The sequence below is a fragment of the Xyrauchen texanus genome, chromosome 23, assembly GCF_025860055.1.
Source record: "Xyrauchen texanus isolate HMW12.3.18 chromosome 23, RBS_HiC_50CHRs, whole genome shotgun sequence".
Lineage (NCBI taxonomy): Eukaryota > Metazoa > Chordata > Actinopteri > Cypriniformes > Catostomidae > Xyrauchen > Xyrauchen texanus.
The window spans coordinates 37546453-37574407 of NC_068298.1; the positions used below are offsets into that span (position 1 = coordinate 37546453).

The 27955-nt window shown below is 38.3% G+C and overlaps 1 protein-coding gene across 1 annotated transcript in view; it reads right to left on the minus strand.

Moving 5' to 3' along the window:
- atg2a (autophagy related 2A) overlaps positions 1-27955 on the minus strand; it is a 42460-nt gene that overhangs the window by 9694 nt on the left and 4811 nt on the right. Inside the window, exons 7-34 of the mRNA XM_052154973.1 lie at positions 27307-27409; positions 26434-26601; positions 26119-26261; positions 21546-21621; positions 21143-21395; positions 20321-20462; positions 19537-19635; positions 18876-19043; positions 17099-17345; positions 16775-16862; positions 16497-16665; positions 14528-14670; positions 14219-14370; positions 13969-14123; positions 12093-12243; positions 11654-11838; positions 11494-11574; positions 11301-11407; positions 11117-11209; positions 10964-11034; positions 7295-7371; positions 7000-7170; positions 6781-6907; positions 4365-4585; positions 4012-4241; positions 1538-1673; positions 901-1116; positions 690-791 (exon numbers count right to left, since the gene is read on the minus strand). Of these exons, the coding sequence (XP_052010933.1) occupies positions 690-791; positions 901-1116; positions 1538-1673; positions 4012-4241; positions 4365-4585; positions 6781-6907; positions 7000-7170; positions 7295-7371; positions 10964-11034; positions 11117-11209; positions 11301-11407; positions 11494-11574; positions 11654-11838; positions 12093-12243; positions 13969-14123; positions 14219-14370; positions 14528-14670; positions 16497-16665; positions 16775-16862; positions 17099-17345; positions 18876-19043; positions 19537-19635; positions 20321-20462; positions 21143-21395; positions 21546-21621; positions 26119-26261; positions 26434-26601; positions 27307-27409 (4074 nt within the window). The remainder of the gene's footprint in view (positions 1-689; positions 792-900; positions 1117-1537; positions 1674-4011; positions 4242-4364; positions 4586-6780; positions 6908-6999; positions 7171-7294; positions 7372-10963; positions 11035-11116; positions 11210-11300; positions 11408-11493; positions 11575-11653; positions 11839-12092; positions 12244-13968; positions 14124-14218; positions 14371-14527; positions 14671-16496; positions 16666-16774; positions 16863-17098; positions 17346-18875; positions 19044-19536; positions 19636-20320; positions 20463-21142; positions 21396-21545; positions 21622-26118; positions 26262-26433; positions 26602-27306; positions 27410-27955) is intronic.

Here is a 27955-nt window from a genome sequence, read left to right on the forward strand (position 1 = left end):
GAGTGGGCCAAAATCCCTCCTGCAGTGTGTGCAAACCTGGTGAAAAACTACAGGAAACGTTTGACCTCTGTAATTGCAAACAAAGGCTACTGTACCAAATATTAACACTGATTTTCTCAGGTGTTCAAATACTTATTTGCAGCTGTATCATACAAATAAATAGTTAAAAAATCATACATTGTGATTTCTGGATTTTTTTTTTTAGATTATGTTTCTCACAGTGGACATGCACCTACGATGACAATTTCAGACCCCTCCATGATTTCCAAGTGGGAGAACTTGCAAAATAGCAGGGTGTTCAAATACTTATTTTCCTCACTGTATATATACACTGATGCATTCTTAGAAAATCCTTTCAAAGAATATATGAAAAATTCACATTGCTGTAATGCAAAAAAATATTCTCTTTACTTTTATTCAAAAATATCATATCGCTCATATTTTGCCGCCACCTGGTGGAGTAAAGATGCAAACTATAGAAATGGGTACTGAACAAATCAGTGAACTAAATTCAAATGAACAAATAATCTAAATCACCACCACTATTTGGAAGTCCACAAACACAAACAAGTGGAGAGATGCAAATAGTGAAGCATCCCAGTGCTGTTGGACTGTATATCAGCACTCTTTGAATGTTGCTCATTCAATCAGGTTTGAGGACTGTTGTATAAATAGTTTACAACATGTACCTGGTCTATATTGAGTCGCAGTGGTAAGAGACTGACTCTCAGACAGCACTCTGGTCCGCCTAGACCTGATTCAGGCATCACCTGTAGAGCTTTTATGGTCAGCTACAGCAGCATGCAGGATGGATGAGAACACAAACAGAGTTAAAGAGAATGGTCAACAATACCACCATAATCACAACCAAACTTTTGAATCCTGCTCTTGATAATTCACCATGTTGGAGTGGGCTCTGCGTGGCATGCTCTCGCTGGTGTGCAGATATAGGAACTTGTTGATTTGAGAGGAGGCCAGTCGATCTCGCACCTCAAGTTCCTGGACGATAAACACCTGACGGGAAACAGGCTGCTCTCCAAGACCCATCCCCTCAGAATCCTGCCCCGGCACAGTAGGGGGCGCCACCACTGGGTATGTCTCATGCTGGAAGCTGACCTGAAGAAACAGTTACAATACAAGTGATTAAAATCTAGCAGTCAAAACCTTGTAACGAAGCATTAGTAGTTGCTCTCAACATATTTCGGAACACAACGGCGCATGCAATCGAGCTTGCATAGCTTAAATCTCCTAAACAGTATGGACACACACACACACACACACACACACACACACACACACACACACACACACATTTACATTACATTTACATTTATGCATTTGGCAGACGCTTTTATCCAAAGTGACTTACAGTGCATTTATTACAGGGACAATCCCCCTGGAGCAACCTGGAGTTAAGTGTCTTGCTCAAGGACACAATGGTGGTGGCTGTGGGGCTCGAACCAGCATCCTTCTGATTACCAGATTACCAGTTATGTGCTTAGACCACCACACACACACATACACACACACACATCACCTTGGTCAGTTGTATCTCCATGAGCAGTGTGTGCTGCCTCCCACTTCCTCCAACCCAACGCCAAGAGTTCTGGGGCCGCGAGGGTCCCGCTGAGCGAGAGGGAGAACCACGTGCTCCAGGAGCAGCTGAACGAACCCTAAGAGACACAAACATTCAATCTGTCTATCCAGAGCTCCCACACTTTTTGACCAGTGAGTTTACATGATCTTCACAACTGGTGTTTAACAAATCATTTTGATGTCATTCAGACCGATTTATTGAAAACAAAATATCAACTCACAAATTAGCTTCACTTTGACGTGAGCAAGTTTTAAGGCCTTTTCACACAAAGCTAATTTTTTCTGTGTGGTTTCGGTTTGCTCTGAACAAGCTTTTAGTATAGGTACAATGCATTCCTATGGCGCCATTCACACCGGGTCAGACAAATCATCCACCGACAATCCAAAATTATTTTATCTGAAGCAATTTACAAAATGAGGAAGGATACAACAAAAGCGATTCATCTTAAGAAGATGATAACATGAAAAGTGCTTCAATTTTATTAGAAATGTTCTAGCCAAGACACAGATCAGAGTGCAACAATAATTTTTTATTTTTTTTTTATAATGATGATGATAATAATAATAATAATAATAATTATTATTATTATTATTATTATGTGTAGTGTCAAGTTCTCATGGACAATTTGAACTAAATTACACGCTAGTCATAATATGCTTAATTTGCATAGCACAACTTGCATTGTGAAAACAGTTTCCGTAAATAACATGCTACACACTTAGGGCTGGATATCGTAAGGGATTTAAAGATTCCAGTTCCTTAATGGTTCCTGTAATTATTTTAGTACCTTTTTTTTTTTAAATAATTATTTGGAAATGAGAAATGCAATTCTTATTATATTTACTACCCTCTGTTGTCTGTTACCAAATAACATTTTATTCAGATTTCTACAGTGCATATATAACAAATCAGAAATATATTTAATACAATTCTTGTTTGCTGACTTTAGAGACATACAATCCAATAATAGATCCTTACTATATTTTAAATAGAACAATTTAAACCAATAATAAATGTGATGGCATATCTCATTAATTAATTTATTATTTTATAAAATTCCACTTATTACAACAAAACTTGTGTATATTAAATTATACACTGTCATATGAGCAACCAGTCAGTAACTGCACTGCTTGATTTAATAGAGACACAGCAGGTCATCATTAAACAAACAGTAACAGTTCCAGAGACAGTTCAGACTGTGTTATGTTGTCTAATGTTGTAATTCAGACTTGTGACATTTCAACAGTTCTTATTTAGAGTTGGACATTCATAACTTGCACATCAGTAGAAGATTACTTGTATACTGAACTATAAATGGAATCGCTGTATGTTTCGCACTATAGATTCAAAAGAACCGGCTCATTAGAATGGTTCTTTCAGAATCGGACTATACCGGAAGTGTGTTTTACACTGTAGAGTCAGTAGAGGGCAGTGCTGCTGCAGAAATGTGCTGCTGGAAACACTGTCAGAGTATTTCAGGATGGTGTTCCAGCCGCATTGTTGGAAAATTGCACGCAGGGAACCGTTAACGGAACTGAAAGTCACGAAGATCATACGATTCCGATTTTTTTTAAAGAATGGAACCGGTTCCCAACCCTATACACATGCAATGCAATATAATAAATGGGCTAATAATGGAAAAAAGCATGGGTAGGGTAACTTTTAAAGAGTAGCTAAAACTACAGTAAATTATGCTATTACTTATGGAGCTCAGGTTTTCACAACAAAGACAGTTGTACAGTATTTCTGTTGTAGAATGGATTTTCTATATGTTTGATATGCTATATTTGATATGATATATTTTTGGTAAATGTTTGAAGATTTAATTTAGCTTGGTCTGTTACAGATTGACAAATATTTTGCACATCATCATCAACTAAAATATATTATTTACAGTGACAAAAATGATAGTCACTTAGGGTAGCTCTGTTGTCACAGTGACTGACTTGATTTACATTTGACATTTGATAAGAAAGCAATGTGGAAGTAAACTATAGCAAGTAAGACACAGGTAAAATATGATATGACATTTAGGTGTACTACTGAAATTCTGTAAGTTATACGTCTATTTAGACTTAAGCAGTGCCTGAGAGAATATATATATATATATATATATGTGTGTGTGTGTGTGTGTGTGTGTGCGTGTAGCTTATAGAGGTAATGAATCCAGTTCTATCTTTTGTTACATTATCTCTTTGATAAATGGAAAATAAAAAAAAAAATGTAAATACAACAGAATATATTCTATTCTATTATTTTGTAATTGCCTTGAAAATGCTTTGAAAAGTTTTTTCTTTTGGGTCGTTAAATACCCGAGATATGTAATGATGTTTGGCGAAATACCTATACATTAATACTTGACCATAACGAAGCATGAGTTTTCAGATCACCGTTGGTTCTGCTTGACTTACTTTTGGCAGTGTTGTGTGTGGGCAGAGCTTGGTTTGCCACCAAAGTCTTTGCCCCCATACAGGTGCCAGACGATGGACACTTCTCGGAGCACCACTCTGTTCTGAGGCACTGGGAACCGGGATGGGGCACGCAACAGGTCTGAACTGCCCCGCGGGCGAGAGTAGTACCCATCCCAAACTTTTATAAGACCCTGAGAGAGCACAGTCACCACAGGCTCACCGTCTCTGGGCTGTCAGAGAGAGAGAGAGAATAACTCATTATGGGATGCAAAAACAAAAAGCTAATTAATATAGATAAATAAATGTCACTTACAGAAAAGAGAAAATATTAAGTAAGAAATGAAGGTACACACCGGGATGCCCATGCCAGGAGCCTCTAGGATGCAGAAGTCATCATTGTCAGAGGACGCCTCTGAAACTTCCTCTGACATATCTGCATGAGCCTCCATAGCGGTGCTCACCAGCCCATCAAGATCAGACTCCTCCCCTTCTAGAACAGAGGGGTGGAGCTTAGGGGCTTCTCCAGGGAACAGATAGACCGAGACCGGTGATGCTCGCCGGATGGAGGGAGTCTCTGCTCGACAAATACAGAGGGGGGATAAATTGTCATTAATCATAATTTGTCATTGCCAATATATAATAATCCATTTACATGTTGCAAATTTCAACAATTCCCTAAGTAGGGCTAGAAAAAGGGTTAGCTGTTCTTTGCATGCTATAGAGGAGTTTTGATTGAAACCCGTCATATTTGTCATAATATGTTCAGTTCAGTTATTTTGCTTGTCCAGCAATTAATAATTTGTGATCTTTTCTTATTTAAAATGGACTTGTAAAGCACCTTGAATTACCATTTTGTATGAAATGTGCTATTTAGGGATGCACCGCTCTGATAACTGGATCAGTATTGGCTCCGATACGGACATTTTTAGACAGATCAGTCTGATGAGCCAGATCCAAATCTGATAGTGTGTTAGTCATGTTTGTTACAGTCAAGCTCCAAAAATGACATAATAGAACCATAAAAGCTACATGAGTCCATATGACTCATGTATTTTATTCAAAGCCACTTGAAGACATGCAATAGCTTTGTGAATAGCAAAAGGATGTGTTTAATAAGTAAATATATACAGAATGCATGCACAGCGCATAAGTAAAGGGCACTGCTCTGTTGACACACATACTTGCGGCTATTTTCATCGCTCAGAGCTTGCGGTTATTTTCACATGTGAGCACTATGAATAAGAAGCTAATTAAGCCATTGCAAACTAGCCTACATACAGACACTTACAGGTTCCAACCGTCAAAATAAAAGCCAGAGTGTTTAAAGGTAAAGGTGCACGACTGAAATGTATTACTGTTGTATTAAAAAAATTCTAATAACAACAATAATAATTTATTATTATTATAATTATTATTTGTTTATAAATTAAAACAATTTGTAAGTTGACTGTTTTTCAAAGAAATTACTGTGTGAATGATAAGTGGACTGATATCTAAAAGTCCAGATACACGTAAAAAAAAATTGCAAAGAAAACTGGCTTATTTTCTACTGAAGACTGATGTTTCACATCACAAGCAAAGAATTTCCAGGAGAGTTAACAATTTAAAATAATTTGTATTATAGATCTTAATCAGAAGTACGGTTTATCATACTACAACTTATGAGCCTGGTCAAGGCTGTGGGTTACTGACCTGAAGGTCAGGGGTTCAAGCCCCAACACTGCCATGATGCCACTGTTGGGCCCTTGAGCAAGGCCCTTTACCCAATCTGCTCCAAGGGCGCCGGATCATGGCTGACCCAGCACTCTGACCCCAGCTTAGCTGGGATATGTGAAAACTAATACATTTCACTGTACATATGCAAACAACTGTGTGTATAATGTGTGACCAAAATAAAGGATTCTATTCACAGCCGAGTTTGATTCACTTGTAAACATATGCAAGTGACAAACTGTGACGTCAGTAAATTCAGAACTTACCTCATTTGTGTTCAACAATGGATGATACAAGACCAATTGTGGAGGTGGAGAAGCACAAAGTGCCCTATTGTTTACCATTTAGATGCAAATGTGGTCCTCCTCCTCATGTAAATAAGATTTCACGAAGATCAAGTTTGTAATACTTATCAATGACCCACTCCTGATAACCATTTTATAAGTTATGGTCTTTATTCAAATAAATGCTCACCATAGTAACATAGAAATCACAGTATATTTTGTACACTTTAAACACTTTAAAAATGCATCCAGTGTGAAAGTCCTGTTGAGCCTGCAGCTGCAGTTATGCTGTAGTTAAGCTGACGCTAAGCTCACATTTCACTCAAGCTTGCGATGTGAAACGGCCGTTAGACAGGAATTACTGTTCATTTTGCTACTGCATTATCCAGCAGACTAGTTCACAAAGTATTTCTTAATAGTCTTTGTTTCATTACATATGAAAGAGTACCCCAGTTAGTTCCACACAATGAGGTATAGATATTCTAAACTGATTGTGAAAAAAACAACACTGGTATCGGATCGGTATAGGTCAATACTGAGATTTCAGATCACGGAATCAGATCAGAAGAGAGAAAGTGGTATCGGTGCATCCCTAGTACTATATACTTGCCTTGCCTTATGTAAAAAAGGTATATGAGAAACTCGTATTATTTCTAATCTTATTATTTTAATTTCCCACCCCTTTCCCTAACAGTAAGTATGAGCAATAATAATATGATGCTTGCCTTAACAAACACCACTCTGTCTTTACAAACAATTGCTAAAGTCTCACCAGAGTCTTGGGCCTCTTCCTGTAGGATTCTCTCAGTGTCTATCAAGGCATCTGTGAGGTCATATTGGTTAATCTCTGCTGTCTCTGCAGGTGGGCAGGATGGAAGGGAGGCGGGGCTCTCTGACAGCTGAAAGAAACAGAGTTTCAGAGTCAGCTACAAACACAAGAAATGTTCAGGAGAAAATCAACGTTACTACAGGTTTAAAAGGCAAATCTCACCAGGAGTTTCTGTCCAGCGATCTCCGTGGGGGACGTATGGTGAGGTGGAGGGTGTAGGTCACCCTGGGAAACCAGGTACTGCAGCATGTTAACCAGAGCAGCGCACGAGTCGGCACAGGTGTGCACGTGAACAACATTATTGGAACAACGAAGCTCAAACAGCGGCTGAGTCTGGAAATATGTTACAGAAGGACAGATGGCTATTCAAAAACAGGGAGAGTAATAATAGCAAAACAAACATAAGGATACACGAGATTTCTACATGCTGGTGTTTTGAAACCAGCGTGACACTTACCAGTTTACTCGAGTCTGTTCCTTTCCATGTCGTAATGGCTAGTTTCAACAGGTCAATGTCTAACACGCACACATAGTCTGAGACAGAATAAAAATTTGATTACAGGCGACCCATCATTTAACCACACTTTTCTTTATTTATGTTACCCTGTCTGACATACAGTATTTTTCTAATAATAAAAAAAGCAATATTCTGGGTTAAATACAAGTTATAAAAGAGATTTCTGATTAGATAAGCAGTGTTAAAAGCCATTGGAAAATGCTAGTATAGTCTACCGTTGAGCGGCAGTATGTCAGCTAATTACGGTGCTTTTGAGACGTTTTTGGACTTACTGGGGACCATCTGTACTTGATAAAGTATGCGAGTTTAAATCTATTAATTCTAAAACATGGCACCTGAGATACAAAAAGGCATCCACCTTTGCAATTTCTAGAAAATGATTCAATAAAATGCCCAATCCAGTAACCACAAACAACAGTCATTGGCCCATCCTTTCCATCGCTGTCTGCGCTGAGAAAAGTAACATGTACCACATCACCACATTCTAGCAGTGGTCTGGATAATAATGGCTTGCAATGAGAAAGTTTAATAGGCATTCAATCAACAACACATATTCCTATAGTTAATAGTGTAATGAAATAAGATGATGTAATATGCTCTGCTGACGTTACAGGAATGTTTGCGTCATCTTAAAGGCGCAGTCACATTTAACTTTGCGCTGCGAAATTCTGCGGACTAATAAGGTGCGGCCAGACATTGAGCGTGTGTGAAACCATAAAAAAAACTAACTGCCAAAAAAACTCTTTTTAAAGGGGTCATACCATGAGGAATACATTTTTCCTTGATCTTTTAACATGCAAGACGTCATTGTACTATAAAAATATACTGTAAGTTTCAAGACTCAAAACTTCTTCTTCACTGCAAAAAGAGCATTTGTTGAAACAGAGCTGCCAAACAACTCGTTCTCTACTTCCTCCACATTATGATGTCACACTGTGGAACACATTTGCATCTGACCACCAACACAACAACTTGACCTCATCACTTCAGTAGCCCTGCCCAGTAGTGGTGAGCAGTGAGATGGCAGGAGAGTAAAGAGCAGAGAGCCAATCACAACAGTGGGCATTTCAAAACACAAAAATCTTAAAGGAGAAACAGCACCAAAACCAAGGGTTTCAGACAGAAGGTCAGAATAGGTGTGGAAAATGATCATGTTTTACAAATATATGACAGATTTTTTGTGCAATTTTTTTTACTAATATTATAAGTGAACCCCTTAAGGAACATATTAAAATAATAAAAAAAGGCATGTCATGACCCTTTCGATGCTCAAATCTAACTCAAATCTACAATTATATCACATCTAATAATATATGTGAATATTCAGTGCAGCGGTTTACGAAGCACTGCCCACACAGAGGTCACTGACAAACCAAGCAACTTTCTATTGGTCAACATGGCGAATTTGACAGTTAGTTCACCAAACTTCAACTCCACGGGAAATCCATGGGGGAAATTATTTGCCACAAGAAGTCCCATGTGCAAAAATCACGATTGCGTGGATTTCCATTAATGTGACTGGATTTTTGGCCGCGGAATTTCACTGTGTAAAGGTAAATGTTACCGCACCTAAAATGACCAATCAAAAAACATCATCCAAGTTGTTGCATTCTGTTTCATGCTAACTGCAGTTCTTCCGTCATTTCCTATTTCTACGCATTATACACACACCTTTGCACGTTTCCTATTAATGCGCAAAGCTGCTTTGCTGCTTAATTTTTCAAGTATTTCCTGTGGTCATTTATAGCATGCCACAGGTACTGTTCATAGAGCTCACAATGTTAGTTTACCCAAAAATGTACATTTGGTATGAAAAGTCATCATTTACTAACTGACAGCCTCAGTCCCCCTTCAATTTCATTGTATTGAAAAAAAGATGAAAATCTGAAGCAAACATTGTAAAAGTTTTTTTTGTTTTCATGTCCGATACCCGATATGCAGAACCAATAAGAAATAATTGTTCTCTTTATGCCTTTTTGACCTACACGAAATAAATATATAATTAGACAACAACCAGGGCTGGACTGGAAAGAGAAATCGGCCCAGGATTTTACATAGCAACTGGTCCAAAAGATTACCAGTCCAGCCCTGACAACAACAACAACAGAAACATAATAGCATAAGCACATATTAGCATTAGCCTATTAGCTGCTGCGTCTTATCACAAGGAGATTACACTGTTTTCTAGAGTTGTGATAACGTGGATGATTATTACTGGCAAAAATGAAATACAGGTAAAAGTTACAGTATAAAGTATGTTAATATAATGTCAGGAGTTTGGCACAAGTGGATTTAGTTAAAAGCTCTAGCATACGGTGACCACACTAACATTTAAGTTAACATTAATCATTAAATAATTAACCAGAAATGTTTCAATATCAGTTAAAAAACATCTGTAAAACAGATCCAATTCTAATTCTGCCAAACATCTCAAACATGCAAAACATTTTGTTTTCCACGGAAGAAGGAACATCATACAAGTTAGAAACGACTTGAGGTAAAGTGTTGACAGAATTGTCATCTCATTTCATGAACTAACCCTTTTATTTGTATTTAACCCGCAATATTCTTTCAATACCAGTTAGTTTTCAGTACAACTTAGGCAAGTCATTAAAAATAACTTGCTTGCTCTATAAACACAATGACTGTTTTTACAGATGAGTCTTTTTGATGTAAAAAATACACTGAAAATAATTACTGTATTTGTTGGATTTACTTAAAAAATATTTATGTAGCATTTTTGCATCACGCTTTAAGTAAATTCAACTTATGGTCATTTTAAGTCCATAAATAGAAAACCTTTGTTAGATATACACAAACTAATCAGTTCATTCAACTTTATCAAGATTTAACAACTAACAGCACGTCATTTCAAATGAATATTTATATTATTGTTCCTACTTAATTTTATTGGCTAAAAAGAAAATAATGAATGAGGTCAGTCATTTAACTTCAAGATAAAGCTGCACTTCAGTTATGCACATTCACTTGAAAAAATCACATGGATAAAATCAACAAATAAAATAAAATTCAACTTCACAAAAAATAACATTAAATCACCCTAATGGTGACTTTACAAAAAACAACTAATTACAGTAAAACAACATCATTAATACTAAAAAGTGTCCTTAATAACCACTAATTAAAGTTACTTTTGACCAAAAATACTTGCTGAAATTATCCAAGCGCAAGGGCTTATGGGTATTCCCCACAACCTCAGTTCTGTATTTGATCATTTGAGTTAGTAGTAGTACTTTATATCTTAATTGTAAAGATTTTTTAAGCTAAATAAGTTCAAGGAACTAAAAAAGATTAAATTTACTTTATGTATCACTCCAAGTTCACCTTCTAATTTATATTTTGTGTTATACACAATAATGCTAATTTAGTAAAGCTAAAAATTTTATAAATACGTCTGTAGAAGTATGTGAGTAGAAGTGACTTATTTTCATACGTTATGACGTCATACGTTAATGTACAAATTGTTTTTTTTGTTTTTCAGTGTACACTTCACATTTTTGTCCATTGTGTGAACATATTATTGTTCATTTCCACTTCTAACCAGAAGCTTGTCATTTGATGATAAATGACCAAATCTTTTATCTGTACCTCGTCTCAGATCCACTGTATCACTTTCACATTTATCAGACAGGTACAATGCAGAGTCATCCAAGATAAACCTAAAAGGGAATTTCAGAGCAGTTAGATCCAATCAACACACCCATAAATCTGAGCACAAAGTTTCAAATCAGCCATCTTTACCTGAGGTGAAAGGTTGCAGTGTCCACAATGATGTTACTGGACAGAGAGAAGGACTCGGCTGTAAACAGAAGTCGCAAAGGAAGATAGAGTGGTCTGGAGGGGACAAAGAAAAGAACAAACAGAGTGAGAATGAATAAAGGGACATTTGTGGAACAGTATCATACACTCAGGGGTATAATAACACCTATAGTCAACTGCACAGGTGGCCAGGTGAGTGTGTAAAACGGTGATGACGGCAGGCGGGGTGTAGCCCAATATATCATCGTCGATGACATCAAGGAAATCAACTATCTGAATATATAGAATGCAGAAAGACACACATTAGCCAGTTCTGACAAGCTTCAAGTATTCCATCTAATGTGACTGCCAACAGGTACCTGTTCATGCCAGCTATGATTGGTCAATGCCATGTGATGTCGTAAAGTAGCACCATGGAGTCGCAGCGCAACCAGAAACTCCTGAAGACAAAAGGAGGTGAATATTTCTGTCACAACGGCGAGGCAGTTAAAAAAAAAACCATAGTAACAGTACACAAACCTTGACATTCCTCTCAAGGTCTAATGTGATTTTGATGGCAGCAGACAGCATTTGAATGTCTGTTTCTCTGCCACTGATGCTGCTCACCCCCACTTCTGTGGGGTAAATGGTAGGGTCCAAATGCCCCGGGGGAGTGAAGCTAGGCATTTCAAGTCTGACAGGGATAGGGGAGTCCGGGACCTCCGCTGTAGAGAAAACAAGATAATTTAGCATTTTAGGACAGGATATTCAGTACTTCACCATGTAAATATGACATTGGCATTAGCTTTACACTTCACATGAAATCTAAGCACAATCTTTCATTTCCTTTTATATAATCAGATAATTTTATTATTATCGTCATAATTATTATGGGGTGAAAATATGACCTAGATAAATTCTTTGACATTCACCCAGACATGAGTGTTTAACATTTGAAAACCCTTTGTTTATAGCTTACCTTTATGGAAGAGCTCCACTCTTTTGCTCTCTATGGTCAGGAAGTTGAGATTGGGATTGTTCTGATGTTGTGCCACACTAAAAATCTTCCCCCCTTCCAAGTCCAAAATAAGTTCTCCATGATAGTGTTCCACTTTACATCCAGCCTCATTCTACACAAAATGAAAAGAAGGTCTTAACTGTCCGATGTTCATTTTTTTTTTTTTAAATGTACACTAAAACGTAGTCAATATTTCGTCATGTCATATTCATTCATTTCAGCACATTTTACTCAGACTAAAATGTCATATAATTTTAGTAAAACAAAACAACATATTTTAGTTGACGACAATGGAGGATATGCTGATTAAACTGACTTTAGAATGCAATATATGGTTCATTTCCATATTATTGCACATAAGCCTATCATTGGCCTGCAGTCTACAGAAATCCATTTTGCAATTGAATTCAATTAGCTGCGTGCATCTGAAACAGATTTACTATAAAGGGCTTTTTTAGGGATGCATCTATGTACACATGCGTCAGACGGATGCTTTTGTGCACAGATGGACACAATAGCTGCGTGTTGCCCATACAGCTAGAGTCTTGCTTCCTGCCCTCTGCTGAAATGGGATTAAAAGGTGGTACTTCAAGCTTGAATTTCTCTAATGGTAGAAATATTACTTATGGTCCAGGGACGTGATTACTTGTGTTTATTATTATTATAATTATTATTATTTTATTTAATGAATAACATAGGGCAGTACATATTCGATGTGTCTGGGAACATTACACCCAGATAGCGATTCGCTACCACATCCCACAGATGTTCTATTGGATTCAAATCCGTTGACTGGGAAGGCCAATGAAGAACAATGTAACCAGCCTAAGATGACATTTACTTATGACATTCCCCACCCACACCATTACACCATTGCCACCAGCCTGGACTGTTGACAAGGCAGGTTGGGTCCAAAATCTGACCCTACCATCTGTGTGCCTCAGCAGAAATCAAGATTCATCAGACCAGGCTATGTTTTCCCAGTCTTTTACTGTCCTGTCTTTTGGTGATCCTGTGCCCACTGCAGACTCAGCTTTCTGTTCTTTGCTGACAGAAGTGGAACCTGACATAGTCTTCTAATGTTGTAGCACATCCACCTCAAGGATCGACATGTTGTGCATTCTGAGATGATATTCTTCTCACCACAATTGTACAGAGTGGTTATCTGAGTTACCGTAGCCTTTCTGTCAGCTCGAACCAGTCTGGCTGTTCTCCTCTGACCTCTCTCATGAACAAGGCATTTCTGTCTGCAAAACTGTCACTTACTGTTTTTTTGTTTTTAGAGACTGTTGTGTGTGAAAATCCCAGGAGATCAGCAGTTAAGGAAATACTCAAACCAGTCCGCCTGGCACCACCAATCATGCCACGGTCAAAATCAATGAGATCATGTTTTTATATTTTCTCATTCTGATGGTTGATGTGAACATTAACTTAAGCTTCAGACCTTTGCATGCATGATTTTATGAATTGCACTGCTGCCACATGATTGGCGGATTACATAATCGCATAAATAAGTAGTTGAATACTTGTTCCTAACAAAGTGCTCGGTGAGTAATCAAACCATGGCTGCATGATATGACCTATAAAGGAGGAAGATCTTGATGGGAATGCAAGAACTGGAAGCAATAGAAAGGATCCAGTGTCCAGCTGCTGGTGGTGGCAGAGAGACATCCCTGACCACTGCCCCACCACCAGGAGATGTTCAGGGACATCTATTATGGGTGGCTGATGACCCCGTTGCTGAACGACTGAAGGCACTGGCGGACGTGCGGCAGGCAATAATGCCCAGTAGGTTTAGACAACTACCTGTGCATCTGACATATATAAAATTGTTTACCTTGCTGTCTGTCATGGCTTGGAGGCGACCTTTGCCTATGAGCACAGTTAAACAGAGCAGGCTGAGGGCATGGCTAGACTGAGACTCTGACGGTTTCCTTCTTTTTGATTGGTTAGCTGAGTAAAACTGAGGCTCCTCCTCTTCAGAGTCAGAATCTAGAATGAGGAGAGACACAAAAGATTATGAAATGGAAACCAAAACATTTGAATGCATCATAATTTGAAATAGGGAAAGGACGAAGATGACCGACCCAGTCTGACGGCAGATTTACAGAGGTAAAACTCATCCTCTACATGTCTGTGCTGGCGGGAGGGACTACGAGCACCTTGCAGAGAGGAGGGAGGAGCAGGAGGAGACTGAGGTGGTGGAGGAGGCTCCCACATCAACAGATCATTATTAATCCTGTAGAGAAAGAGAGGGAGGATACAACACATACAAAAGGATTCTATTAGACTTTGTTAAAGCTTGACATACATGGATGATTTAATTCTAAAAAGTAAAACTAACTGATGTCCAGAGATAAACTGATAAGATGACAGTGAGTGTGTGTGTGTGATACCTGTTATAGATGCTCTGGAAGGCCTCTTTACTAGGCAGAAGGATGTAAGCTACAGGAAATGTGATATCAACCACATACTGACACTGACTTATACATTGAGACTGAAATTCATTCATCTCCTCTGGGTCTGCTGGGATCACCATCTGAGAGAGAAAGACAGAGAGATAGACTTGTAAAGAGACAGACTTGTAAAAATAAGAGACAAAACACAGCACATGTGTTCCCCACAAGCCCTTTCAGTGCAGGACATTCATTATATTTATACACATCAACAATTTACTTGTGAAAATTCTTATTATTGATATCAGTTATTACATTTGCACAATTTAAATGTTGATTCTTGAAATATAAAAAATGACATTACTTGTGGAAATGCCCCTTTTGTTATATAAAAATGTGAATTTCAACTTTCATAAATACTGATATCTGTAACAGCATTTTCACTAGTAGTATTTCACAATGATCATTCACTCCTGTTCAATACACAATTACGTATTTCTATAATTAATTTCTTACTTGAAATTAGCACTACTTGCTAATAAAAATTAAACTTTTTTATATCTATAATATCAGGGCTGGGAAATTTAGCACGTTCATTTCTGCAATTAATATGTTTGAAGAAAAAAGCAATGCAGTGACACAGGTTGAGCACAGGTTGAGCAGAGAATCAGAATGACCCAAACGCAGAGTAAAAACAAAAAGGATTAACGCAAAAATAAACAAAAGGAAAAACAAAAACTACCCTGAAGAGGTAAAACTAGGTACTGGGTGGTTATGATAAAAACAGGCTGGACTGGATAACGGGGCAAAACACAGGACCCACCGAAACCAAACCAGACAGGGAAGTCAGGATCCAGACACCATGCTCAGAACATGAAACATGAGATCAACCGAGGAGCGTATGGCAGCGAAATAACAACTGAAACTGTGAGCTCACACAAAGACAGAACTGAAGCACAAGAGAGACACAGAACAATGATGTCACGACCCTGTCACACACACAAAAAAAAAAAAACAGACTGATAGTGTGACAGGACCGTGACATTCTTTTTTCACTTTCTGAAACTAAACTAATGTTTTTCCCCAATTTCTGTGGTTAACATGGGTATATATACATTTTCAGGAGGTACAGGCTTGACCCGACTGCACATCCTGACACAGAAATAGATTGTGTGGAGCAGTGCACACTTATTCATCACATGCGACGCATGTCCCGGGCATAATAAACACTTTTGATCCACTTTTTAGTGGATTTCCTGTACGGAGTCAGGTGTGGGAGAGATGCGGGCAATCTGCCATATCTCTTCACATCACCTGAACACGTTCCCACAATGCCATCTGAATCAGTGTGAGAGAGACCAAGTGTATGAGTGAGAGATCTAAAGGCAGCCAGAGAAAATATAGTTTTGTGATTTTAATTATAAATTAAACTTTAGATTATTAATTTTAATAAACTTTCATTCAAAACTAATAATAATTAGCATGTCACTAGTAAAAATTGGATTGAAGATTTCTATAATTCATATCCTGCATGGGATTAAATGTAGAAAGGGCTTGTGATAGTCCACATCATATTTCACCCCAAAATCAAAAGAACATTTTTTGAAATATATCAGAAAAAGAACTCGTCATGTCTAAATACAGTAATCAGTATAAATCTAGTTCATTACAACATATAATACAGTGATGTTTACTTTACATTACACATTTTTACTAATCCCAAAAAAGTTATAATGCATGTATACACACACACATTACAGTAATGAGAATTGTGGGTGCAAATATGCTTAATTGGCATAAAAATGTCACAATGCAAAACAATCAAAGGTCCGAAAAAGATTTCATTTTCTTTATGCAAATTATAATTTCATATTTCTTTCTTTTGATTTTGGGGTGAAATGTGAGCCGGATATTCCCAACATACAGACAGACAAACAAACAAACAAACAGAGTGAGAGTGTGGATGCACCTCTTCGGTCTCAAACATGGTGCGGTTGGATGAGAATGGAGAGTTGTTCTTCTCTCTGAGCTCACAGGGATTCTCCAGAGATACAGAGTTCAGACCCAGATCCCTCTTCACACCATCACACACACCTCTGTTGTCAGAGCCCGCTCCCTCTTTCACTCGTACCTGGATCCTAGAGAAAAAGACAGAGAGAGAGACAGTTGGCAAGATGTTCACATCTTAAAAAAGATCAGTCAGTGTTATTATATAACACATAAGCACACACACACACACACACACACCTTGGTGTGCCATCAGGGTTGTGTGGATCAGGACTCTTCTGTACACGGATACAGGGAAATGATTCTCCCTCCCATCCCTCATACACTCCTAAAACAAACACACAATGCGCCAGTTGATCTAACATCTGAGAGAGTAAACAACACCTCAACAACAATATTCCCAACGCGTTTAAATTCAATATTGTAACATATTCAGCACCAAACAGTGTAAGGCGGGGCTTTATTTTTATATAATTGAATTAATTATTAACAGGGCTTAATTCATCCTCGATATTGGTAAATGAATAGAATATCTGATCATTCTAAGCACAGGATTTTCCTCACCATGCAGATCAGTGAAACAGGCCTCCAGCAGTTTGGTGAGTTTGGCCTCTTGCTGAATGTCCGGCCCCTGCTGAGACCTCAGCTCCAGATTAGAGATCTGCAGACTCAAGACCTCACTGCGCACTGCACGCTGACTCAAGGGTCGCCTCAGCCCTGGAGGTCGAAGGTCAGGGATGGGGAAACGGATCTTCAGCACGGCGTGAGGAGCTTGAAGCAGGACAGAAGAGTGGAGCTCCACTGAATGAGTCTGCAGAGAGAAAAAAAGAGAAGGAAACAATAAAGTATGACCAATTGTACCCTGTAAACTATTTATTATTATCAAGCGTATTTGAAGGAATGCTCCAGGTTGAATAAAAGTAAAGCTCTGACAAAATATGTGGTGTGCTGTTGATTACTACAGAAAATTATTAGTTTGAAAAACAAAAGAAAATAAGTTTACAGTAATACATACAATGGCAGCAAATGGGGGAAGTGTACAGCACCATGAATAACCATCTGAAATATGCAACTTTTGCAGTGTTAGGAAGTATAACACTACCTTGTCTCTGCATATCATATACACGCTTTCAACTCATGTCATGACTATGTAAACTATGTATGTAGTGCATGATATCTACACAATAATACAAGAAGGGGATGTAAAGTAACTATTATTAAAGGGATAGTTCACCAAAAAATTGAAAATCTCACATAATTTACTCACCCTCATGTCATCCCTTATATGTAGGACTTACTTTCTTCTGCAGAATACAACTCAAGATTATTAGAAGAATATGTCAGCTCTGTAGTTCCATACAATGCAAGTGAATGGTGACCAAAATGTTGAAGCTCCAAAAAGCACATAAAGGCAGCATAAAAGTAATCCATACGACTCGTTGTTTCATCCATGTCTTCAGAAGATATATGATAGGTGTGGGTGAGAAACAGATCAATATTTATGTCCCATATTACCATAAATGCTCTTCCCTGTCCAGTAGGTGGTGATATGCATGAAGGATGCATATCTGCAAAAACAAATTGTAGAAGTGAAAGTGAAAGTGGAAATGTATAGTAAAAAAGTCTTAAAATAATGATCAGTTTCTCACTCGCACCTATCATATCAATTCTGAACACATGGATTAAATCACTGGAGTTATATATAAGCTACCTTTATTGGAGCTTCAAAAGTCTGGTCACAATTCACTTGCATTGTATGGACCAATATGGTAAATGGTCTGCACTTATATAGCGCTTTTTTAAACTTAGTGGTTTTCAAAGTGCTTTACACTGTGACTCATTCACTCATTCACACACTCACACACCAATGATGGCAGAGCTGCCATGCAAGGTGCTAGCCTGCCATTGGGAGCAACTTGGAGTACAGTGTCTTGCCCAAGGACACTTCAGCATGAAGTGTCATGTGGGCCGGGAATCGAACCGCCAACCCTGCGATTAGTGGCCAAGCCGCTCTACAGAGCAGAGATATTCTTATAAAAATCTGAATTTGTGTTCAGTAGAAGAAAGAAGAGATAGCATGAGGGTAAGTAAATGATGGGAGAATTTTCATTTTTGAGTGAACAACTCCTTTAATGCACTGTTTAAATGGAGCAAGCTCCACCAATCCTCCTTGAAAAGTACTTCCATCTAAAGGCCTCAACAAAAATATGAGCTTTAGATTTTCTGCTCTTTAAACCCTTTGGCACATCTGCCCCATAGGCTTCCATTGTATATGAATTACTGTCCACAAGTATGTCACAGATGCAATGGTTGGTGTTCTAAAGCAGGAGAGTCCAGTCACCTCTGCAGTGTGTGCTTTGGTTCTTTGGGGTGTTGTTGGGCAGTAGCTCAGAGCCTGCAGGATGTTCTCCAATCTGCCAAAAATGTCCAGGTCCAACTCTGAGATGAGCTCCCCGAGCTCAACCTGCAGTGAGCTGTCTCTACGCACCACACGCTTCCTCGCTCCACTCTACACGACAGACAATAGGAAGTGCAAACATGTGATCAGCTTCTAAAATGTAGCTGTTACATATGGATGAATCATCAGGCACCAAATAAAATAGCATTTTCAATTTTAATGGAATATTTAAAAAAAAAAGTTTTTTGAATATCATGACAGAAATATCCAACTATGTTTGGAATAGAGTGCTGACTAGAATATTGTAATAATAATTTTTTTTAATTGTTGGAACTTAGATGTTTTGGTAAATTTGCATCGATTGAAGCAAAAAAGAACAGTGTAATAACTCTAATCTAAATATATATCAATATTAAGAGAATGTATTGTTATTCCAAACACAGGATAATTTCAACCAAATCTTTGGTTTCAGCTTTTAACCAGATGTGTCCAGATGTACCACTACTGTTTCAGGCAGATGACAAAAAACAATGAGAGTATAAAACACGCTTAGATACTTCTCTTAGATCTATGTCTCAAGACATGGCGAATAAAGTTACAGTACCTTACGCATGTGTTTCTCAGACAGACTGTGGTGGAACTGAGCACATGGTCTGGCAGCTGCACCCATCGTGAAGAGACCTGCTGACTGGAACTGCAAAAGCTGGGAGAACAAGATGTGCATGCACAATCATTTAAAAGTAACTCTTCCAGAAACTTTGTGTATCTGTAAACAGTTTCCCAGCAGTCTGATTTACTCGAATTCAAACTGTGTTCATGGTTATTTTCTGATAGTAAGACAATTTGACCAATTTGCCAATCCAAACTGGTTCAGATTGCAACAGAAATTAAATGAAATACTCCACAGAATGATGCAGAGAAAGTATTTACAGGTGGCATAACATGAAAACAGGAATACATTAACATATGACCGTCTATGTTTAAATATCAACAACATTTCTCATGAAAAGAGGTTAGCCAATCAAAACAGGTCATTACCCTGTAGAAGTCTTAAAGGCATAGTAGCAAAAACAGCATGTCAGGTAAAACTAAAGTATGACGAAAGTATGTCATCACTGTAGTGTGAGACATCTTGACTTTCTAAGTGGACTTTATGGTACATGTATGCTACAGAAGTGCAGAATATGACCCTTTTATGATATTCACTATTAATCTCAGGGCACTCATGCTTGACAAAACAAATTATTTGGGTGGAACCCTACAAAACTCTTTCACTACTGGGTCTTGTGGCTCAACATACTGTATCTTTCTCCATAATCATGCAATACAGACTGCCTGATAAAAGCTGATAAATGGACGAGGCAGAATTTAAAGAGTTTGCCGTGTACCTCCGTGTACTGCATGCCACCTGAGTCCCACAGGCACTCCAGCAGTTCCAGCCTGCTGAAGGAGAGGTCAGAGGTCGTGACTCGGATGTGCCGCCCAGCGCTTCGCATCTCACATGCCAGCTGCACTGCTGCACCAGTCACCCTGGAGACCAGAGGTCAGAGGTCATCAAAGGCAGTGTTTACATGTCTACAGAAAATGTGCAATGATCTTTTGTCAAATAGGTTACACTTTGGTGCCCCATTCCTTTTGTTAAAGCATTAGAGGCACACATTTTGTTGTGAGAACTATTAGGTATGCTAGATAATATATTAAACATCAAGTCAGTATCCCCCGTTGAAATAGTGATTTTGGTCTGTCCCACCTCAGGAGGGACCCACCATCAGATGTCATAATTTAGACATAATCTGTTGAAATGATATCCAATTTATTGTAGTTAAAAAAAATGTTTTTATTAATTACATTTTTTGTGGGACTTTCTCAGTAAATATTGGTATGTAATTAATTGCGATTATTCACTTAATTATTTGGCACATCATTTAATTAAACCAATTAAATATTTTAACTGGTTGACAGCCATAATTTAGATGTGTCCCATGTTTTGAGCCCATGGTTACAGCATGATTTCCCCCTAATATAAAAAAAGGTTGTTCATAACTTGAGCGACTTATCTTCCTGTCGAGTTAATGGCTCTAACAACTGGAAAAGCACTTCCATTAGGTTAGAATATAGAGTTCAGTAGACGATAAAAGAAAAAGAATATAAAAAAAAGATTTTATCACCCCAGTATATGGAAAGTGGCACAAACACCATTCTGGTTGTACCTGATGTGGGAGTAGGGACATGCTTTAGCAAAGCTCCCTCTCAGATTCTGGAAGTCTCTCTCGCTGAACATGCTATCCTTAAAGAACGCAAGCTCACGGAAAAACAACTGCGACACCTCAGCCAATGAGGACAGCCCATCCGGCCTAGGGGGCGGATCCTGCTCCAACAGTGTCAGAGTGACTCCGCCCAGAGAGATGCGGATCAGTGAGTCTGGTTTCAGTGGCTCCGATTGGCTGCCGCGAGACGAGCGTCCTGTTGGAAAGAATCGTGTCAGAATGGAGAAGATTGATGCCTGATTGCAAGAGAAACAGAAAGGAACTGCAGTGACATGAAAATGATGTGTGTGTGTGTGTGTGTGTGTGTGTGTGTGTTTGTTTGTTTAAAACAGGTTAAGATACATACTTGGAGGTCTGCTACATTGTGGCAAACTAGATAAGGATCCTGGTACAGGATAACGACGAGGACAGTTGAGCATGCCCTGCAGGACAAATTCCACACAGATCAGTCTCACTGAACACCGTAAATGAGCAGTTGATGCATAATGTGTCCATGGACAATTTGGGTTAAAACGTATATGAATTTACAAGGTAAATCTTGTAACTAGTCACCATTTGTTCAAGTTTTTCACCATTTTAATCTCCTTTTAACCTTTCTGGTTCATTTGAAATGGTCCTGTTGTGTAAAAAAATTATAATTAAAAAGGAATAGTTCACCCAAAAAGGAAGATTCCCTAATTTACTCTCCCTCAAGTCATCCCAGATGTGTATGACTTTCTTTCTTCTGCTCAACACAAATGAAGATTTTCAGAAGAATTTATTGAGCTCTGTAGGTCCATAAAATACAAGTGAAAGGTGACCAGAACTTTGGAGCTCCAAAAAGCAGATAAAGGCAGATTACAAGTAATCCATACGACACCAGTGGTTTAATCCATGTCTTTAGAGCGATATGATATGTGTGGCTGAAAAACAGATCAATATTTAAGTCCTTTTTAAAAATAAATTACTATAAATCTCCACTTTCAAACAGCCTCATATGCAATGTTCATGGAAGTTGTTTTTCTTCTGTTTTAGCATCTACTGGGCTGATTAGCAAATATGATTTATTTATTCTTTTCCATTACTTTATCCCTCCATTTTATTTCTTTCTCCTTCCTGTCCAACAGATGGCGAACGCGCTTTTTGCGCTGGTCGAAAATGAAGATTTGTTGTAAAAAGGGACAAATATCGATCTGTTTCTCACTCACACCTATCATATTGCTTCTGAAGACATAGATTTACACACTGGAGTCATTTGGATTATGTTTGTTTTGCTGCCTTTGTGCTTTTTGGTGCTTCAAAGTTTTGGTCACCATTCACTTGCATTGTATGGACCAACAAAGCTGAAATATTCATCTAAAAATCTTTATTTGTGTTCAGCAGAAGTAAGAAAGTCAAACACATCTGGAATGGCATGAGGGTGAGTAAATGATGAGAGAATTTTCATTTTTGGGTGAAATATCGCTTTAAGTACAAATATTTCAGGTAGTCTCTTAATTAATATAATAAAAAGCTCCATGCAAAATAATTGTGAGAATTACCCAAATATGAAATAAACTTTGATGGTGTTTTTAGCATGTCACACCATCAGAGGTCAACTCCCCAATGTATTTCATGTCAACAACTCATATATAAGGCCTGTTCACAGAAAGTCCAATTCAACTTCAAGTCACTTAAGTAGAAAATATTTACAAATTCTTTTTTGCAATAAAATTCCAAACCAGAATTTGTATTAATTCTTAAAAAAAACATTTGCATACATGAATGAAATGTTTGTTCAACCAATCTGATAAAAAAAAAAGAGAGAGAAAAGAATCAATGGGTCCGGTTAAATAAAAATGAATAAAACTAAAATAAAAAAATAAACCTTACATTTTAGTCAATATATTGTCATAGTACATTTTACTTTTTAAATCAAATTTTAGTAAATGAAAAAAAAAAAAAACAGAGTTGATAAGGAGCTAAATTAAAACAAACGTGTCAAACAGTAACAGCCTAAACCAGGGGTCCCCAAACTACGGCCCGCCCCCACATTTGGACCGGCCCTCTGAACAATGCCATGCAGAGAAATATTTTTACAATTTAATTTTAAATATGTTTTAATCATATCATATTTGTATTTGATAATACATATTGGTTTTCAAAATAAAATTTCCCTTAGTTATAATTATTAAAGTAACCAAATTATTTGTTAGATTCACCCGGATTAACGTTCCATCGTGATCGAGCGGGTGCACGCTGCACGCGATCCAGCAAGAAAATTTAAAGTGACAACAAAATGGCCAAACGGTTGGGAAAGAGAAAAGTTGATTCAGAATGCAGGGTATTTAACCAAAAGTGGACAAGTGATTATTTTTTTGTTCAATGCAAAGAAATGGCTGTTTGCCTCATCTGTCAAGAAACAGTCTCCGTGTTCAAAGAATACAATCTGCGCCGACACTATGAAACCCGCCACAGAGAAGTATGCGAGTTTACAAGGCCAAATGAGAGCAGACAAAGTGTCAAAGCTAAAAAGTGGACTATCTGCTCAGCAAAATACGTTTGTACGGCAAACCCAGTTGAACCAGTCATCCATTCGAGCTAGATTTCAGGTAGCTAAACTGATTGCAACCTGCGGTAGGCCATTCAGTGATGTGAGTTCGTAAAGAAATGTATGAATGCTGTTGTGGAGGAGGTGTGCCCCGATAAGAAAGATGTCTTAAATGCGGTGAGTCTGTCCGCAAGTACAATCACCAGACGAATTGAAGAAATGGGGTATAATGTCCAGCTGAAGGAAAAAGTGAAAGAATTAGATTTTTTTGCATTAGCGCTGGATGAAAGTAATGACGTGCAGGACACGGCACAGCTGCTCATTTTTCTTCGTGGAGTTAGCTCAAACTTTGAAGTGTCCGAGGAGCTGGCAGCCCTAAAAAGTCTCAAAGGTACTACGACAGGGGAGGATATTTTTGGTAAAGTGTGCCAAACGATAGAACAGTTAGATCTAGACTGGTCTAAGCTGGCCAGCATCACGACTGACGGAGCTCCTAGTATGGTTGGCGTGTCAAAGGGACTGATAGGACGCATGAATAGAGAAATGGAGGAAAGAGGTCTCATGCCCCCTTTACAAGTACACTGCCTAATTCACCAGCAAGCACTGTGCTGCAAAGTTCTGAAGTGGGAATCGATTATGAAAGTGGTGGTGTCATGTATAAACTTCATCAGAGCAAACGGACTTAAACACAGGCAGTTCCAAGTCTTTCTGTCCGAGCTAGAGTCTTCTCACAGAGATGTCCGATGGTTAAGCTGGGGCAGAGTTTTGAGGCGTTTTTACCAGCTGCTACCCGAAATCAATGTTTTTCTTCTGACAAAGGGCAAAACTGGCCCAGAACAGATCGACACAAAATGGAAATTGGACCTCGCCTTTTTAACAGATGTGACAGAAATGTTGAATGGCCTCAACGTGCAGCTCCAAGGCATGTGACATGTATTCCCACATAAAAGCATTTGAGGTGAAACTAGCACTGCTTGTGGGACAAGTGCAAAAGCAAGACTTCACCCATCTCCCTGTTACCCAAAGCCTCTCAGCTGAGAAACCAGTGGTCCTATTCCCAGCTGAAAAGTCAGTGGAAGCGCTGGAAATGCTGAAGGAGGAGTTTGATGTGCGATTCCGTGAGCTACATGTCCACGCTAAAGAAATCCGCCTTTTTCAGAACCCTTTTGCTGCTGACATTGACAAAGCCCTGCCTTCTTATCAGTTTGAGTTGGCTGAGTTACAGAACTGTGATGTTCTGAAAGACGCGTTTAAGCCCAACAGTCTCACTGAATTCTATACTGCCCTCCCTAACGAGACCTACCCAAACATCAGAAGGAATGCAATGAAGATGTCCACACTTTTTGGCACATATATCTGTGAGCAAACCTTTTCACGCATGAAACTGATGAAAAATCCGATGAGATCAAGACTCACTGATGAACATTTGCATCAGTCTTTGAGACTGGCTGTGACAGGAATGGAACCTGACACTGGACTTCTCACCAGCCAGAAACAAGCCCATAGTTCACACTGATTAGCCTAATACGCATGAGTAAGTAAATAATTTGATTTCAATAGCAATGAATATGAAAAAATGTCATTACGATAGTAATAATGCTCTTTTAATAGGCTACCGGTATATATCACTTGATATGTATGGTGCATAAATAATAAATTAATCTAGCATTAGGAGGCATAATACTGTAAATCCATTTAAAATCATAATAAAATCTCCACAATAAACCCATGCCATTTTCTGTTAGACTACAGCCCTCCATTATAGAAAGGAAAAATGATGTGGCCCTCATAGAAAAAAGTTTGGGGACCCCTGGCCTAAACATTAAATATTCAAACATTTAGAAATATTTATTAACATAATAAATTAATAATATTTTAGACATATACAAAATAATCCAATTTATCAATATAAGCAGCATTTGAAAACTGTCCTTGTTGTGACAACATGAATAGTTCCTGAAATAACAGCATACAATGAATAAACTGAAGTATTTCATTGTGAATTCTTTAGGATTTAGAGACTATTCAGTTTTAGACAGTTATTGCGTTACATGTAGCACATTTTTATGAATACAGCATACTCACAATGCAAGTTACACACTCTGACTAGCTCATAACTTGGCTGAAGTTCATCTGTGTATTTGCTTCAGTGTCTGTGCAGATGTAAACTGTAATAATACATTTATGTTGTGGATATTTCTGATTAATCTCATATAGCTATAGGAAGTGTCAACAAATATTTTTGTTAGCAATATTGTTGAAGATAATAACACAGAATGAATCATCGCTACAGAATATGTCATACACAGAGTGAAGATCACAGAGATGCACTGCTTTCTTTTCAAGTTTTGTCATGTATGTTCTCTCAACAGAATTAAGGTCCTCTCACACTTTCACTACCAGCACTGACCTGTGGAGACAGAGGGTTTGTTTGAGCAAGGCTGCTCTGGCTGTGAATTGACGACTCCATGTCGCTGTCGGACAACTCACTCCCAGATCGTGTCGACAGCACACTGCTAGTCATGTAGCCTGGACCCATCGAGTAGAACATCTCTGAGAGAGAAGAACGGTCAAAGAGAAATAACTTCACAGAAAACTGAACATGAACCTCAACTACAAATGTAATTCTAGAGACAGGACAGGTCTGCCCACAGAAGCCATTTGTGAAATCACATTCAAGACATGAAGAAATGGAGACATCAGTTTGTTTTGAATGGATTCTTACCTCCAATATCCATGGTGGTGATGTAAGGCTCGGTGTCCAGCTCCAGGTCTCTGTCAATTATTTCTGCACTCAGCTGTTTACTGAGATCCTCTTCAATCAAACGCAGATCATCAGAGTCCAGCGGCCTAGAGACGCCCCCAGCAGATACACCTCCACCACTGCTGCCCTCTAAAAGACACAGAGCGTTGGGAACACAATCATACCACTGGCTACACAGTCAGACTGGAGCATGATTCAACTGCATCATGATGGGATCCTAGTTTAGGACATTTTAAAGGGATAGTTTGTCCAAAATGAAAATTCTCTCATCATTTACTCAACCTCATGCCATCCTAAATGGAAAGAAGACTTTCTTCTGATTAACACAAATTAAGATTTTTAGAAGAATATCTCAGCTCTGTAGGTCCATACAATGCAAGTGAATGGTGACCAGACCTTTGAATCTCAAAAGGCAACAGAAAAGTAATCCATGAGACTCAGTGGATTAATCCATGTCTTCAGAAGTGACATGACAAGTGTGGATTTTTTCTTCAATAAACTCTTCTCCCTGCCAATTTGGAATATGAGATCGCCAACAACAAAAGAAGAACATGAAAGTGAAAGTGGAGATTTATAGAAAAATTTAATTAAATATTGATACTGCTTCTGAAGACAAGAAAAAAGTAATCTTTCCATCTGGGATGACACAAGGGTTAATAAATGATGAGAGAATTTTCATTTTTGGGTGAACTATCCCTTTAATAAGTGAATGATGATACATTTGAAAACTTTTGCATGAAGAGTCACTTCATGGTATCAGAATATGAGACTGAGTCATCGGTACCATCGCAAGACATGAACGCACACAGTTGACGTTACAAATGTTGGGGTTACCTGATGTCTCGATGCAGAGGGCAGACAGGAGATCGGTCAGGTGAGTGATCTGATCGGGGGACAGCAGCAGGTGGAGACAGCCCACCTTACCATCCAACTCAAACTAAGAGAAGAGAAACAATTCAGCACCTAAAAAACTTCTATAGATATTTTGTGGTCATCTTTCATGCACCCCGACGCAGAATGATGCAATCCTTTGTTCTAACTAATACAGAAAATGTATGAATGTCCATCTTATGTGAAAGGCCATAAAACTTTCTTATTTCGTCTTTCTACTCGGTGCACTGTATACTTGTGTATGATTAGAAAATAAATGCTGTAACTATGCTGTCAATTTAATCCGTTAATTTGGTGCAATTAATTATGTAAGGGATGTGCAGTCAGCCAGTTGATATAAAACAAAGCCAGACAGGACGATCAGGTCTTGTCAGTCTTGGATCACCCCGAATTCATTTCGTATCAACAACCGACTAACTACATTATCCAGCTTATTACATGGCTACTAACCAAATAAATAAATAAATGCACATGAAACATTGATTTGAGTTGAAACAATTTGATTAGCTTACTTGTAGATATCGCACTGTGAGCCGAGAAACAGGAAAGATTACTCGTAATACTCAGATGAGCGGTATGATCTAATCATAAT